Source organism: Nicotiana sylvestris, chromosome 6, assembly GCF_000393655.2.
Source record: "Nicotiana sylvestris chromosome 6, ASM39365v2, whole genome shotgun sequence".
NCBI classification, from domain to species: domain Eukaryota; kingdom Viridiplantae; phylum Streptophyta; class Magnoliopsida; order Solanales; family Solanaceae; genus Nicotiana; species Nicotiana sylvestris.
In genome coordinates, this window is record NC_091062.1 from 59332021 (window position 1) to 59348511 (window position 16491).

At 33.8% G+C, this 16491-nt stretch overlaps 1 protein-coding gene across 4 annotated transcripts; it reads right to left on the reverse strand.

Moving 5' to 3' along the window:
- Positions 1 to 1938: 1938 nt before the first annotated feature.
- Positions 1939 to 15698, reverse strand: LOC104216510 (DNA replication complex GINS protein SLD5). 4 transcript variants are annotated; one of them, XM_009766568.2, is made up of 7 exons: positions 15611 to 15698; positions 7150 to 7362; positions 3435 to 3557; positions 2974 to 3056; positions 2791 to 2900; positions 2320 to 2395; positions 1939 to 2241 (listed from the first exon to the last, which is right to left on the reverse strand). In XM_009766568.2, exons 2-7 carry the CDS (start codon positions 7327 to 7329, stop codon positions 2142 to 2144), a joined length of 672 nt encoding a protein of 223 aa, XP_009764870.1. In that variant the 5' UTR covers positions 7330 to 7362; positions 15611 to 15698; the 3' UTR covers positions 1939 to 2141. The 4 variants fall into 4 exon arrangements, with proteins under 4 accessions (XP_009764870.1, XP_009764869.1, XP_009764871.1 ...); XM_009766567.2 differs by lacking the exon at positions 15611 to 15698 and adding an exon at positions 7657 to 7829; XM_009766569.2 differs by lacking the exon at positions 15611 to 15698 and adding an exon at positions 7747 to 7815.
- Between the last annotated feature and the right edge of the window lie 793 nt (positions 15699 to 16491).

Genomic DNA, 16491 nt, shown 5'->3' on the forward strand with positions numbered 1-16491 from the left:
AATTTCAGTAACTTTTTTTTTTACTTTGTCCCAGATCGTTTTTGCAATGATCTTAGATCCATAGAGATAACATGAAAAAAAAAAAAAAAAAATCAAAGACTTTGCCGTAGTCTAATACGACTTGAAGTTATTCTCTTAGAATAAATAAAATGCTCCTTTAAATAATAATAAATGAGTAAATAATTTGAGTTAAGGCTATCGGAACTTATGTTTTGAAAAGTTCAAGTCGATATTTGGCTAGCATTATAATTATTTTGGCTGGCTGGCTGACCAAATATGTAAAAAGTCCTATTTATATTACTCCTAAATGGATTAAAAATTTAAGTTAACACTATATAGTAATAAAAAATTTACAATAGAATTTAACTGATCATAACAGGATGAATATTATCTTTCCATGTTGCTCTAATGGAGTGTTCTTTTTATGGAATCTAACTCATACATACTGATAGAGTAAAAAATATTTGCACTATTTATATATTTAATTGATCGTTGGAAATTAACTATCATTTGATTCTTGTTATAGAAATTGACCTTTTTAGTGAAACGAGTATATATGTATTTCTTATTTCTATCAAGTTTTCACGTCTTACCGTAGTGCCCGATTTATTTTGATTTCCGATTGAGGAACAAAAAGAAAAATGGAACTATTCTATTTTGACTCGCCCCCAACTACGTGTCCTTTGGACCCTTCACCTACCTGCCACTAGTGGAAGCAAGCTAGCTCCTATGTTGGAACGTTGGGGCAAAAGTGCATTTTTATCGTGAAAGATTCAATCCAGCCACAGGTTCTGGTATAGCTATCTTGTTACGCCTTTACCTTAGTCGAAGACCCATTGTGGTATGCACCAATAAGACCACCAAAGGCCTTTGTCGCTAACATTTCTTACCACGTAGAAAAAATTAATCCCCACATATAATCTAGCATTATTTTTATAATATTTGGTTGCCCTTTTTTATTTCCACATAAAATATTGCATAGTTAATATAATATTTGGTTCATGTATTGTTTTTCTCATATGCAGGAATTTATGCTTATATGTTGATTTTTTAGTTTTAATTATATATAATAATAGGATGCGGCATAAGAATGAAAATACGTGTATTAATAATACACTGACTAAATCTACCAAAATGACCTTCATAGCAAAGACTTTTCCTGAAGACACTCAAACAGGTGGGGGTAAAGATTTCAGCATTCAAAACAAGTTTTTGTTTTTTGCACAAACTTTTTCTCATGAATCTTCAAAATAAACTCAACAATAACTTTTCAGATGTTTTACTGAATCGACTGGGAAAAGGATAGTTCCTTATCTCATTTACGAACTAAACGAAATGGGAAAATGACACAATGTATTCCATTGTTTGAATAGGTGATGGTCTAAGCAAGCAATAAAATTTCCTTCTGTAGTTTATGAAACTTTAATCACTTATCTCGATTTAGTCCCTATAGTTTGAGTTTGAAAATCTTTAATATGATAAAAAAAAAATATAAAGAATTTGATGCCACTTTCTACCTCGAGCCAGGTCACAAGGGCTGTATATTTCCAGATAGATACGATGATCATTATCATGTGTAAGTAGAAGCTTAATGAATTGTAATTACGAGAGAAGAATGAATATTTCATCCTTACTTCATTAAGCTTAATGAATTGTAAAAGAGTTAAGAGTAGAAGATGAGAAGGATGATCCAAGTACGCTTACAACAAAGACTAACTATATAATGGAGTAGTATATTACATGATAAACAGAAGAAGGATGCTGATGATGTTGATGTCTCACTCTGAAATTAGGCATTTGGTTCTTATCTATTCTTCCTGTGGTAGTTACCCTAGCTTTCAATTTTGTTACTTAGAAACAAATGTCAGCGTGACATAACGATTTTTTTTTTTTTTTTTTTTTCACCAAAGCTCTAAAACTTTTATAGATGACACCATATGGTAAAAATTAACAAATTAGAAGATTAAACATCTTTTGAAACAAACAGAGGACTAGTCATACCACAATGTGAGAGCAGTTAAAACATTGTAACAAAGCTACATCCCATACTACATTTAAGCTTGGATAATGTAAGTCTTGATTTGTGCATAGCAGCAGTTTCCTATCAGCAGAAAACAAAGGGGGTACTGTTTCCTATACTCTCATACCAGATCGATCTGCCCACTCTCCACAAGTGGCTTTATGGACTTGTAAGGCAGAGCATATAAATCATTGGCTTCAATGTTCACTGGTTCTTCCCCACTGTCATCAAAGAAAGACAATTACAAACATAGAAGACAGGATTCCAAATAAAAACTACAATAAAGTAAGGAAATTTGCCTGTCATCAAGCTGAAAAGCTCCTAAAAATCTCTTGCTTCTGCAGATAACATACTGATCCAGCTGTGGCTCAGGAACTACAACACAAGCAGAGAAATCGTTACTTCACTACAAATGTAAATCCTGGAAGTCTTTATATCTGAGATGTCTAAAATGCTAAGATAATAAGCTGATATCATGAGTACAAGAATTTGCACCACGCCTTAAAATAACTCACAATCAGATTGCAGGTTTGGCAATTTGTTAGAGCATTTATATTGCTGCACCGCGTTCATAAACAATTTAAACCACTTAGCAACAAACCTTCTACTATTTCAAAATGCTCTCTTTACAGCATAACCATTTATCTTCCCAGAACTCTCTTAGGTCATATAGATTTTCAACACACACGGAGATGTATAAAACAAGCAGATAGCGGAAGAGACTAGAATGATTTATCTTAATCAATCTGTACGGAGTATGGCAAGCCTACCCATGTCATCTGCCAAACTTAGCGAAGATTGCTTCAAATGGGACTTGAAACCTTGAGGCAACTTTGAGAGAACAGATTGATCTAGATGTTGCTCCATATCGTCAACACACCTATCATCACAGGTAATCAACATCACAAACTTGGTATGCATTGAACACTTAGAATAAGGAATAACAAATCTACCTTTCAGCAAAATTCTGCTCTTGTTTAGATAAACGATTCCATAGGTCTGTAGTTTTTTGTATGTGAAATGCATAATTTTCAATCTGCAGTCAAATGTTAATTACAAAATGAATGAAGATGGGATAAGCTAGATCAACACAATGAGAGACTGTTGCTCGGGCTCTCTGAAAATGTTGCCGGGTACGTGTCGATCCACCAAAAGCAGTGCATTTTTGGAGGATCTGCCACGGGTGCGGCAAAATTTTGGAGAGTTCGCGCAACATAGCCGAGAGATGAGATCCAATCACACGCAAACAGAAAAAAATTGCTTTAACAACACTTTCAGTAACTTAAAGAACTATTCGAAACTACAAGTGGTTGGTAGACTGAGGTATCTCTCCAGCGTCACGACTATAGCTCTTTCCAGAATATGAACTTCACCTTTATCAAAGACACAATAAGATACTACAATTCACGGCTACCTTTTGGAGACGGGTTCTTAAATATGATCTCAATAGAAACAGAGTTCTATCCAAGTCCATCTGGTACAGAGACACAGTGAGTGGATCAACACCATTTTTTGAAAATTCCTCCACTGTTTCTTCCTGAAGAGCAAAGATTAAGAAGCATAATGCAATATATTATTGTAAACAATGAAGTCACATAAATTAATAATGAGTAACCTAACACGAGAACCTACAGCAAAAGTAAATTCACAAAAATGAAAAATATACCAGAAGACAAATGGAACTTTCAGCATTATCAAACGAAACATAGATTTGGACTGTTAGAGGAGTTTTACAATCCACTTCAGAAACTATGACAACTGATTAGTGCACCAATACTGAAGATATAGTTTTTTTTTTTAAGAAATAAAATCTTTACATTAAATGAACTCATAGGGTGAAGTTTTATAGCTGAAGCACAGATAAGAGCTCCCATCAGATACATTTCTCAATCATAACATCAAGATTACCTAATCAGAGCTACTAAACAATGGTTCCCCAATCATATTAACAATTAAAGCTTCTGCAATGATTTCAACAATGTCCTATTCACGACCTGTCTGACGGCATCTTTCATCCTAACATGTCTTCAGCCAGTGTTAGCTTGAATTCATAACACTCTGCTGAAGTAGATGTTCATGAAGTGTCTCGATGATTGAAGCCAATCAAAATAAATATGGGTGCCAATTGGATATAGGAAAAAAAATGTTGTTTGCTCCAGAAAAGGTAATACATCATAACCTAAAAAGTTGAGGTAATGAAAGTAAGAAGTAGATACCATGAAGAGCAAATTTGACAGCAAACCAGGAATGAGACCATGAGCCATCAAAACAGGTGAGAGAAAATAATGTAAGACATACAGCAAAACAAACACAGGGAAAAAAGAGTTGCAGTGGACATTAAATGCATACACACGACCATTCTACCAACTGTTCCATTAAGTAGCAGCAACAGCACAAAATGATAAAGTCACAATAATCGTTGTTTGGATGAGAGCGTAACAGCTTTTACATTATGATTAGCACACAATTTTATATTACAAACAATAACTTCATTTGTACATAGGCTTCAGTTTATTAAAAAGCAATCACAAGAAGCTTTCTACCGGACAAAATCATCACATCCAAAACCACCATGTTAAACAACTTATTAGACAGCATCAAGTTCCTAAGCTCTCGATTCACCAGCTTCAACTGTAAGCCACTCACTTATAGACAAACAACTATTTCCAGTGAAAAAAGATTCTAACATTTCTTTCATGGTTCTTCCATTTGTTATTTAAGTCTATGTTGTCATTTACCTTCCTGTTTTATACCTCCAAATAGAGCTCTCCAACACTACTGGACTAAGTTACACGTAAAGTTGGTCTTCCCCGACAAACTTAAGTTCCAGTACTAACTTTTCAATCTTTAGAGTGGCAGATGCTTCTTAAACTAGGATATTTTATGAGTAATGCTCCTAGTATTGTGCTTTAAAAAATTATGCACAACAAAAGGTGTTACTGTAAGTGTGTCATTGTATATGACATTAGAAAAATTACTAGTTACAGGGGAGACTAGAGAGAGAGGGTGCGCGAACAAAATAGTCATCATGCTCCTATAGGAATATTAATAGAAATAGCAGACAAAGTGCAAACAGATGCTCTAGACTTAAATTTCTGTTATGCATTAATTGAATAATTGTTAAGGAAACACAGTCAAGGATACTTATAAGAACTGGAGTTTACAGAGTTGATAAAGCCATTAGGAAAATCTGGTAAATGGTCCTTGCTTGTATTTTCTGGTGCAATTGGACAAAGAGAAACAAGAGATGTTTTGATGGAAACTCAACTCCTATAGGTTCTTTAGAGATGTTAGATAGTTATGTGTAAATAGTCCTAGTCCTATATGTAGTAGAGTAGAATATGTATTATATATAGGGCTCATTATATCATTGTTAATAAAATAGATTTTTCTCCCGTGCATTCTCACATGGTATCAGAGTTTCAGTGAGAAAATTATCGTTGTGCGTCATTCCAGCGATATCCGGGAAGAAAGATCTCATTGCCGTGCAATTTTCCGGCAGCTTCGTTTTGTTCTCAGGGTTCATCATTGCTACAATGGTACTGTACATATAATAGTACCACCATTGGATTCTAAACCCTTGTGCGACCAAACCCCATAAATTCTAGTCCTATCGGAACATAAAAGTCATTCACAATGCGTCTTTCCGGTTGACGACTCAATTGATTTGTGTTATCTCCTCATCGGTAAGTGTCGTACGAAAACCAACACTACCATCCTATTCGGCAGAAAGTCCCTCACGCGCCTCCAGGTGCCGCCAGAATTACGGTTCCGACGAGCTACTTTTCCGGCACATGTGAGCCATTCCGGCCACTTTTTGACAAAATTTCTTCAGGACAACTTACTCGTCCAGTGATTCCAAGCCTACCCATATAAATTACATCAAATTGTAACATTTTTTATTTTTTCCTGCGTGAACAGTGCGCTTTTTCATGTGTGAACAGTGCGCTTTGTCATGTGTGAACAGTGATTTCCAACAAAAAAAAGTTTTTGTTTTCTGGTGGTATTTTAAAACCTATTTTGTAGTGTGGAATTCAGCGTAGTCTCATTATTTTCAAATTTTTTCGGAGACTTTTCGACATCAGCAACCACCTGGTTTTGATGCTCAGGGGGAGTTTATGGCCTTGTATGTCGAATGATCAGTTTGCAGATATTTTTATATGTAACAAGATCGGTACATATGATTTATACGCACCGGCTTGAGGGGGAATATTAGATAGTTATGTGTAAATAGTCCTAGTCCTATATGTAGTAGGAGTAGAATATGTATTATATATAGGGCTCATTGTATCATTGTTAATAAATAGATTTTTCTCCCGTGCATTCTCACACTGTTTATTACCAATTTGTTTTTCTAGTCAAGACTGTACCCTATCAACGATATTGATTATCTTTTAGATTTCAGTAGTTCTTTAGCTCTGGCTTAGTCAATTATGTATAGGAGCCAGGAATATTTTTTGTAAGCTCAAATGCCAAATCATGTACTTCTTGTATCTTCTTGATGCCTTCTACAGAAATCACTTACTTTATCAGAAAAAAATTAATTGAATAATTTTCCAGTGAAATTATCTCTACTAGGTAAGTATGTCCAGCTAAAAGTGAATCTCATCCTTTTAAGAAGACCAAGAAACTTCAGTTGAATCATGCTAGATGTCTAAGGCAAAACAAAAACTTGTGTGTTTCTACAGCATAGTCAGTTATAAACACCCATCTGAAATTATGAGACCAGCTAAAAATTCCCAACCAGAGCCATATGTCCACCACATAAGGTCAAACGAAATACAAGTTTAACACAAAATAAGTATTAATACCTCTGTCAGTTTTATGTGGTGCACTTTTTTTATTAGTCCATCTTATAAAGAATAACACCCTTCTATATTTAAAAATAATTTAACCCTCAATGAGATGAATTACAACCACAAATGTGTATGGCTTATTTTAGACTACAAGTTTCAAAAGTCTTTCATTCAAAAGTCTTTCATTCTTAAATTCCGTGTCCAATCCTTACATAAAATGGGACGGAGGGAGTGACATAGAAAGGAATCTATCTAATACTTAGAATATAAGGTGAAAGCTAAAGTTCAAAATTAACCCGTCAAATCTAATCTAAATATGTAAAATGTGCATACCATCAATTGGATCTGTTCTCTAGACCGCTGAACTAAAGCAGCCTCAAATTGAAGAATTTCAGGAGCGGCCTTTTCATTCCGCCATGCCCGTTTCAAGAGCTCCGCATCAGTTGTTGACAGTAAAGATTCATAATCATCGTCCACCCCAGCTGAATATCCGGATGCATCACCTGAATCCATTTTCTCCCTTTCTCACCAAAGATTCAAGCTTTTCTGCAGTGGAACACACCTTGAATTACAATCCTAAAACAATATAAAATAAATAGAAAGAAAGAATAATTGTGCAACCAGTGCTTTTTCACTATATTACACCAGGAATTGACAAAAACGTTGGCCAAAGATATCAAATATAAGATGGGCATTTTCACAGTGAAGGGTCAAGCTAAAACAAAGAGGAAAGAATTCATATTAAAGGGGAAAAAGACTGGCAATAGGCAATATCTAAAAGTTCTGAAAGAATTTTTTTAAGAAAACACAAAGCTACAGGATTCTAAAAGGAGAAGATACCAATTAGACCCAGCGAAAGAATTCAAAAAAGGAAGCAAGCCCCTAAACACAGATGAAATTGCTCCGGTGGTTTAAGATTTTGAGATTTACTTAATGCGCGGCAAGTGAGGGAGGGCAATTCAATTTGGATCGATGGGCTAGGAAGCTAAAAGGAGCTCAAGAAAATGGATAATACGTGATTTGCACGTGATGATTCCTTTTTGTGCCGTGTCTACTATTAGAGAGTAAATATCAGATTTATCCTCCCCATTTTTTAATTTCCCTGACTTAAATTACAAAATTAACATATCCAAGGAACTTATAACAACAATAACAGGGGAAAGTGGGTACATGTTAAATTGAAATAACATCATGTTCATTACAAGTCGAGATTCTACTTTTCTAAGGGAACTGAGAAAATTCAAGATATAAATATTTTCAACAACATTAGATGGATTAAAATAACTCCATTTTTGCTACAACGTTCGCCACTTAACTTTGATTTTTCTGAAAAAGTGACAAATGCTAGGACAACCAACTTCATTCATCAGTCACATTGATTTCGATCACCAATGTTTTTTTGATATTAACCAGTATTGAAATAGGACTAAAGTTTTTGTTTTTATTTTATTCTAGGAAACGGTGTTTGTAATAGGAAAACTAAAATAAGAAAGCAAAATTGTTGATAAGATTTAAACACCATACCATTTTGGTGCAAATTGAAGAATGAAGAGCCTTTGGTGGCAACACTAACGTCCTATAATCTCTCTTTACCTTTACTGCTTTTTTTTTTTTTTTTATGGCTACGAGGGGCAAATGAAAGTGTGTGCATGTATATTTGGCCTTAGATGAACAAGTTTTTCTTCTCCAATTTCCTTTAACTTTGTTGGCCATGTATAGAGATAGCAGTGGGGCGTAGTAGGGCTGAACAAGTCTTGACCTAACATTTTTCCAGATTTTTGTCCTACCTTGCCCTGCCACTTTAAGTCATGCATAGGTGAGTTTGCTTTAATTATCTAAGTTCGATTTTATTTTACGATCATATACAAAATTATGCTAATTCATCATTTATCGAAATTTTTTTTAGTTGCTTTCCAAATATGGGATGTATTAAGTTGGATTTGATTTTTATGGACATATATTTGGACTAAAAGTGTCCAATTCCATTTCTAATCCAATTTTAGAGCTTGCTATAACATTCATCTATATCAAATTATCAATATTACACATAATTTTCTTTTAATTTCTTTTCCTAAAAGTACCAACCGAAGGTTCAATATCCAATTAGTGGCTGCAACATCACTTTAGACAAAATGGTGTAGTGTTCAAATCTCACGAGAAGTGCCTATTTTATCAACAAGGAAAGAAAAGGGAACTAGAAAAAACTGTATTAGCAACTAAAGGAATAATAAGGAAAAGGGACTCCACGTGCTGCAGATCGAACAAATAGGGCAGCTACCACAAAGTCTCCAATACAAGCTACTGAGTAGTTGGATGGGTATTGTTGTGCCTCGTTTTCTCGCGAAAGCGGGTTTCGACATGTGACAAATCTTTTAAATAGGTATTAAAAGAGAAAAGTCATCACCTAACGATTTTAAGGTGCGTTAGGGTATCTACTTGCAAATAACTTCGATTTGACTAGTCAACGTCACCAAAGATTGGATAAGAGTTCAAATTACCTCAAAGAGAAGGTGTTAGGCACTCTTCGAGGTCCACAAATATGGTTCCCGGCCGAATTTTAAACTCGGTGGAAATATTGGGTTACTGCTCGAAATTAAACTAGTTTGTTTACTAGGCGGTTAAATATGCAAACAATTAGAGATGAACAAATAATTACTTAAAAGTTAAATGCATAAAGAAAAAACTAATAGACTAAAGGAACTAATTAATATAAAGGGGGCCTAAATTTTTAGAGATTTTTATATACCTATACACTATTGGAAACTTTATTACCATCTCTACTCAAGTTTTACTTTAATTATCTCCTATATACAAAATTACCAATTATGCACATTTTTAGGATTTAAGGATAATTGATCAATTCCTACAATCACTCCCACTTAGGGGTGTTCATAGTTCGGATTGGATCGGTTTTTCCCTTAAAAGAAACCAAACCAAGTAAGTCGTTTTTCAAATATTAGAACCAAACCAAACCAATTAAGTCGGTTTTTTCTCGATTCGGTTTATGTCAGTTTTTCGGTTTTTTCGGTTATTTGTCGGTTTTTTCTGAAATATAAGACATACACTACCAAACACATATTCCGGCGACCACATTTTCAACGTAACACTATCAAATCAATTGCCCTTTAAGAAATCTATTATTTACCAAGATATATTGATGATAATTGAATCAAATAGTGATGAATAATTTAAGGACTAAATTAAAATATGTTATTTTTAACACGAAATGGATTCTTACACTTAATAAAAGAAAATTACCAATCAAACTAGAATGTAAGGAAAAGAACTATACTAAAAGTGCAAACTATTAACATTTACCATTAAATTTTTGAAACTTTGTATAAATATATATATATATATATATATATATATATATATATATATATATATATATATATATATATATATATATATATATGTATATATATATATATGAAATAGCTACTCCTATAGTCGGTTTGGTTCGGTTTTTTCTAATTGAAACCAAAACCAAACCAAATTTGATCGGTTTTTTAAATTTGAAACCAAAACCAAACCAAACAAAAAAATATCGATTTTGTTGGTCGGTTTGGTTTGGTTTTCGGTTTTTCGGGTTTTTATGAACACCCCTACTCCCACTCCTCCCACATTTCTCTCTCTGTATCTCCCCAGATTTTTCTCTCCATATCCCACCCCCTCCCCCACGTATCTTGCACAAGAGAGCAACAATTCCACCATTGATAGCCATTAAAAAGCTTTGAAGCTTTGAATTCGAATTTGGGTTTTCAAAAAATAATGTTTGTTTGAATTGGGCGTTGTTGCAAATAATTGGGAATTCTCTCTACGTCTCTCTCTATCTCTCAATCCCTAATTCCAGTAATGTAAAGCAAAGGAAAAGAGAACAGCAATTCCACCATTGACAGCCATTAAAAAGCTTTGAAACTTTGAATTCGAATTTGGGTTTTCAAAAATCATTATTTGTTTGGATTGGGTGTTGTTGCAAATAACTAAAAATATGGTTTGAAGTTTATATCTCAATTTTGAGGGTATTTTGTGAAGATTAGACCTGATTTTGGCTGAATTTTAGAGAAGAAGAAGAAGAAGAAGAAGAAGAAGAAGAAGAAGAAATTGTAGTAAAGTGTAGTAAAATTGTAGAAAAATTATATATATATATATATATTTAAATATTGTATGAAAGTTGAACAATATCGTATAAAAATTGTATTTAAGTTGTATGATATTGTAGTTATATATAATTGGGTAGAAATAATGTATAAAAGTCATAGATAATTTGTGTATAAGTTGTATAATATATAATTAATTGTATGAAATTTGTTTTTACTATGTATGAATCAGATACAAATATACAAAAGATATATTGTATAAAATTTGTATAAAAGTTATATTTAAGTTGCATGATACTGTAGTATAATTGAATAGAAATAATGTATGAAAGTTGAGATAAATTGTAGATAAGTTGCTTGAAAAAAATTTCATTTAGATCTGGAGTTTTACAATTTTTATGTCCAAGCGCCCACTATATATTTTTCTCTACTTCCTCTGTTTGGTTATTTGTCACTTTTAGCTTAATCCGTGCAGTCACCGACCAACATTTTCAATTGTATTCATTCACATTTTTATATGAGAAAAAAATATGTTTGATATTACTCTAAGTTGATTTTTGAATTCCAATTTTATTTTATTTTTAAAAACAAAGAACTAATGACGAAGCAATGTTAGATGCAGTTCAGTTGTCTGTCTCAATACATATGTTTGCTAGGAAACATTCACAATGGAGAGTTGGGACACGGCCATCTCTCTGTGGTATTTATTTCCAATGTAAATGGTTTCATGCTATTCCCAGATAAATTTAATTCAGCTCAAGCAATCATATACGTGTTCGTCCGTTGGCTTAACTAATTACGTTTTACTCCGGCTACGATGGAGACTGAAAATAAGGAGAAAGACAAGCATATTTTTCATAAAACAAATATTTTTAACCTAGAATATATGGCAGGAAGATATGAGGGATTAGATTCTCTAAATCCCTAAATATAAGTTCAATCTGGAGAGAAGAGGGGAGAGAGGAGAGAAAAAAGGAAAAGGGTGTAACTAAATCTCTTGATTGAAGGCACAAATAATGGATTGAGAGCCTTTTAAGGTGGATTGTATATATTTTGTAACTAAAATGTATTTAGGTTGGGTAAATACCAAAACATCAACATTTTTCGTAATAAGGTTTCAAATAGTGTATAGGAATAAAAAAAATCAAATTTTAAGCCTAATGGATCAATTCTCGTGCAAAGTCTGCTAAGGCTTTTATAGCCAAAGTGCAATGGCTATTCGGGCAATTTGTGTATCATCTCCGCTACACTCATTACTGTCGTTAAGTTGTTACCTAAAGCACACTAATTGATCCTAACACATGACTTAAGACTGCTACCCGTTCCTCCCTATAGTCCAGGAGGCATTGGACACCATCTAATAGGTGGTGCTAGACTTAAAGAAAAGCTCAAGTTTCTAGTTTAATTAGTTATTAGCATCACATAAAGGGGAGCACATTGCACTTAAACAAGTTGCACAGGACGAACAAGGTCTCACATTGGCCTCCGAATATATTATGTAGGGGTGGTAAAATGGGTAAAACAAAACAAGTAACCACCCATATTATCCGCTAAAATATGGGTTGGATAATGAATATTTTAAAAACGGATCAAATACGAATATTACCCATATTATCCATATTTTAAATGGGTAACCACCAGTTATCCATGGGTAATAAAGTCAAAACCTCCCTCAAAAACATTTTCGCCCCTTTTTACCCCAAAATCATCACCGAATCCAAAAGCATTACCATATATGTTCTGCTGTAGTGCTTTTACTTCATTTGTCAGTCCTGAGTTGGAGAAATCCTATGTAAATGCGGGGGTTCAACAGTATAGGAATGAATTTTGTACATGTAGTTGATGGCTGTCAATTGTATCTTCCTCCGTTTTGCTCGATGATCAACTGGGTCACTAAACAGTTGAAGCTAATGTGAAGCCATGAATGGATAATACGGTTAACCGTTTTATCCACCGATTAACCCGTTTTTTGTCCGTATTAAATATGGTTCGGGTCGGATATTTTATCCGTTTTTGCATTACCCGTTTTTTTACCCGAACCGTATCCGACCGACCCGTCCGTCTGCCACCTCTATTATTAAGTAATTAATAATTACTGGAATAGTAATCTAGGGTCTTAAAATGAACTAAGTTATATGATATAGTAATACTCAAGATCCGGAAAAAAATGAAGCAAATATAATTGAAAACAAGTATGATAAAGGGCGTGTTTAAAAAATGTATAGCATAATATTTATAAGGCAATTTTGATTTTTTACTAACCAATGTATCAAAAAATAAAATATTATTCATCAAATTTTTATAAAGCCAAATTGGCAGGTGTATTGGTAAAGAAAATCTTAACTTAATGATAAGGCCAAATATCCAAAATACTTGCGAAACTAACCCCAGATTATCCCTTTTTGAACCACAATGAAAGAAAATTTCAGATTTTAGATAAAGCCAAGTGAACTTATATGCTTAGAAAAAAAAAAAGGAAAGAGTTTTCGAGCTAAAATGAGATACAAAGAGGTGCAGATAATTTCAGAATAGGATCAAGTGCTTACAAAGCAATTTAATACTATAATAGACTCAGTGTTGTGAAGAGCGTGAAGCGAGGAAAAGCGATAACCCTCATTTTGCTTAAACGAGAAGCGAAGCGCTTGCTTTTTTGAAGTGAAGCTGAATTTAAAACAAATATATTAAAATAAGAGGAAGGGCAGTATACCATTCTGTTAAAAACTGGGCAACATAAAAATAGTGAACGAAGAACTGGACAGCATTTCAACGAAGAGGAGAAGACTGAGAAAGAAGAACCAAAGGGAAAAAAAATCGCCAATATTTCGCTGCTATTTGGACGCTGAAACAGTGAAAGAAGGAGGAAGAAATCATCATATACCTGTTGCTGCTGGTCGTATGTTTTAATAAAAGAACACTGAACACCTTTCTTTTTTAATTAAATAGGTTGGTAGGTGTTTAAAACAGAGAAGCCCTCGCTTCAGTCGCCTCGCTTCGCTTCGTCGCTTCTCGCTTTTTAGTGGGAAGCGCACGCTTTTGTCTACCTGAGTCGCTTCATATAGCAGAAGCGGTAATGGGATTGCCTCACTTCGCTTCTCGCTTTAAGCAAGGAAGCGACCGCTTTTCACAACCCTAAATAGACTCAAATGGACTACAAAAATTAGGTACTAACTTTCAGCAAGTCCTTACATTCTTAAGGAATTACTTATCCAGATGTAGATTAAAGGGTTAGGCAAATTTCATTATTAAACCAAATATGTTGCTTCTAGCACCGCAATATTTGGAACTTAAAGCATGGTCCTCGACACTTTAATCACGAGACTCTTAGGACACTGGGATGCTTAACACATGAGGAATAAACAATATTTGCACTAAGCTAGTGCAACAGGCATAATTACAGGTTGTGCAAATCAGCAATTGCGTCTAAAATATCATCTACGTCTGGTACAAGAACCAGTTTGCACCAAAATCCGATCAACAAAATGCAATTAAGTTTAAGGCACTGAAAAATTCTTCTTTTGCCTTCAAAAATTCTACTGTTTCTTTCATGCAAGACAGACCACCATATAACTTGAGAAACAGTGTTCCAGGTCTTTTGAGCTTTCTTGCATAGACCCTCCCTGGTCCAGCACTTCAACAATTCTAAAATGGAGTTAGGCATGGTCCAAGACATACCAAATATTGAAAAGAACATGTTCCATACATGGAGTGCAGGCAACCCGATTTACATGCATTAAATTCATATCTCATTTTCTAACAGGACCTATGTGTTCAAGCAAGTTTTAGCAGGATGACCAATCCACAGAAAGCAGTAAAGGCATGATACAGACAGAGAAGTTTCACGCAAGTAAGTTAGCAATGTTAATAAAGAATGAGCGAACTGACCTGGGAGCTTTCAGGATTAATATAGCATTCGAGCAGCATAAATATTTAAATCAACTACTCTACATATGACTACCACGCAAGAAACTAAGAAATGGCATCGAACAATACTACTTTACACATAACTAACGCATAGGAAGCTAAAAACAGTATCGACAAGAAGCTAACCAATTTGCAAAGCTCCGAATTAATAAGAAAACCATAAATCCAAATACCGATAAACAAACAGAGCTTGGGCAGCAGTAAATAAGCCAAACAAACTTCAGAATACTCAGTGATAAAAATTTTGAACGGCAGCAACAAGAAACCAATACTCGAATCTTCACGCTCCGAGATCGCAAGAACCTCTAAAGATTCCGAGCAATATACTCGTATCGAGTGAAATAAAAGAAACCAAACTTTGCCGCGGCTTATAGCTAGCAAAGCAATAGCTGAAAAGCAGTGAATATAGTATATCCTAGTAATATTATAACAGTGGTGAAGAGCAGTGGCCCAAAAGCCATCCCAATTCGTTAACAGGGTAAGGCCGTGTATAATAAACCTTGGGGTCCGGCTCTTCCCCGGACCCGCGCATAACTAGAGCCTACTGCACCAGGTTATCCTTTAATTAGCAGAAATCGGAGGCCACAACTTTGGGGAAAATGATCTTTTTAATATTTATAAAATACGATCACTAATACAATTAGAGCAAGAAATCATGTCAAGAAGGAAAGAAACTTACAAGATTGAGATTCTCTAATCAAAATAAAATTATATCAAATCAAACTTGATAATAGAGAGAGTGGAACCCGCGAGAAATTCGAAATTCTTACCTATTTGGTGACATCTTGAACATAGACTGATTCTCCAAAGAGATTCGTACCCAAATCTTCTACTAAAATTCGTTCTTTAAAGGAAGAAATACTTTCTGATTTTGAGTGATTAGGCAAGAAATTGTGCTATGACACTTAGTAACAAAATGGTAAAACAATTAAGGAAAGAAAATAATTTTAAAAAAAGGAAATAAAGAGACTAATTAAAGTGATAAAATAGAGAAATAAAGGAAAAGGGAAAAATGGGTATTGTGGCGAGGAAGATAACGAGGAGGAAGATGGGGAATTTAGAGAAAGGATTTTTGTTTGGAAAATACTGTGAAGGGTAAGTGAATTATTGGGGGTATTGGGCTTAGTTTAGTCTACAAGTAAAACCGGCTAGGAGTGGGCTTTTGGCATGGTATAACAACATACCCATATAATTTGCAGAACATAGTCCTAGTTATAGATATTGGCATCAAATAGCCAATAAATGTATATCATAATAATAATATGTAATTATGTATATCACAACTTTTTTTTGTCTTCTTTGTCTATATCAACATGTATATTAAAATTTTAGTTTCATTCTTTGTATATAAATAATATTATTCTTTGTATATTATTAATATAAAATTATATATATAGTTATTGCCGCCTTTATATCAATGTATATCACAATAAAAATATTATATTATTTGTATATCACAGTGTATAACACATCGGACATGTGTATACCAAAATAGATATCATAAATTTATTTTTTTTCTTTGTGTATATCAAAAATTAATTTTCTTTGTATACCAAAATATTATTTACTCCCACAATTATATTTATTATTTTTATCTTTTAGAACTTGTTTAAACATGCTATATCAAAAATTTATTTTCCTTTTTTGATCA

Excerpts from the sequence above, each read along its gene's own strand:
- LOC104216510 (XM_009766568.2), bottom strand. The coding sequence starts at position 7,329 with ATGGATTCAGGTGATGCATCCGGATATTCAGCTGGGGTGGACGATGAT. Across the intron at positions 2,901-2,973 it reads GAGCAGAATTTTGCTGAAAG|GTGTGTTGACGATATGGAGC; the intron begins GTAGATTTGTTA and ends CTGTGATGATAG. Across the intron at positions 2,242-2,319 it reads GCTTTTCAGCTTGATGACAG|TGGGGAAGAACCAGTGAACA; the intron begins GCAAATTTCCTT and ends CTTTGATGACAG.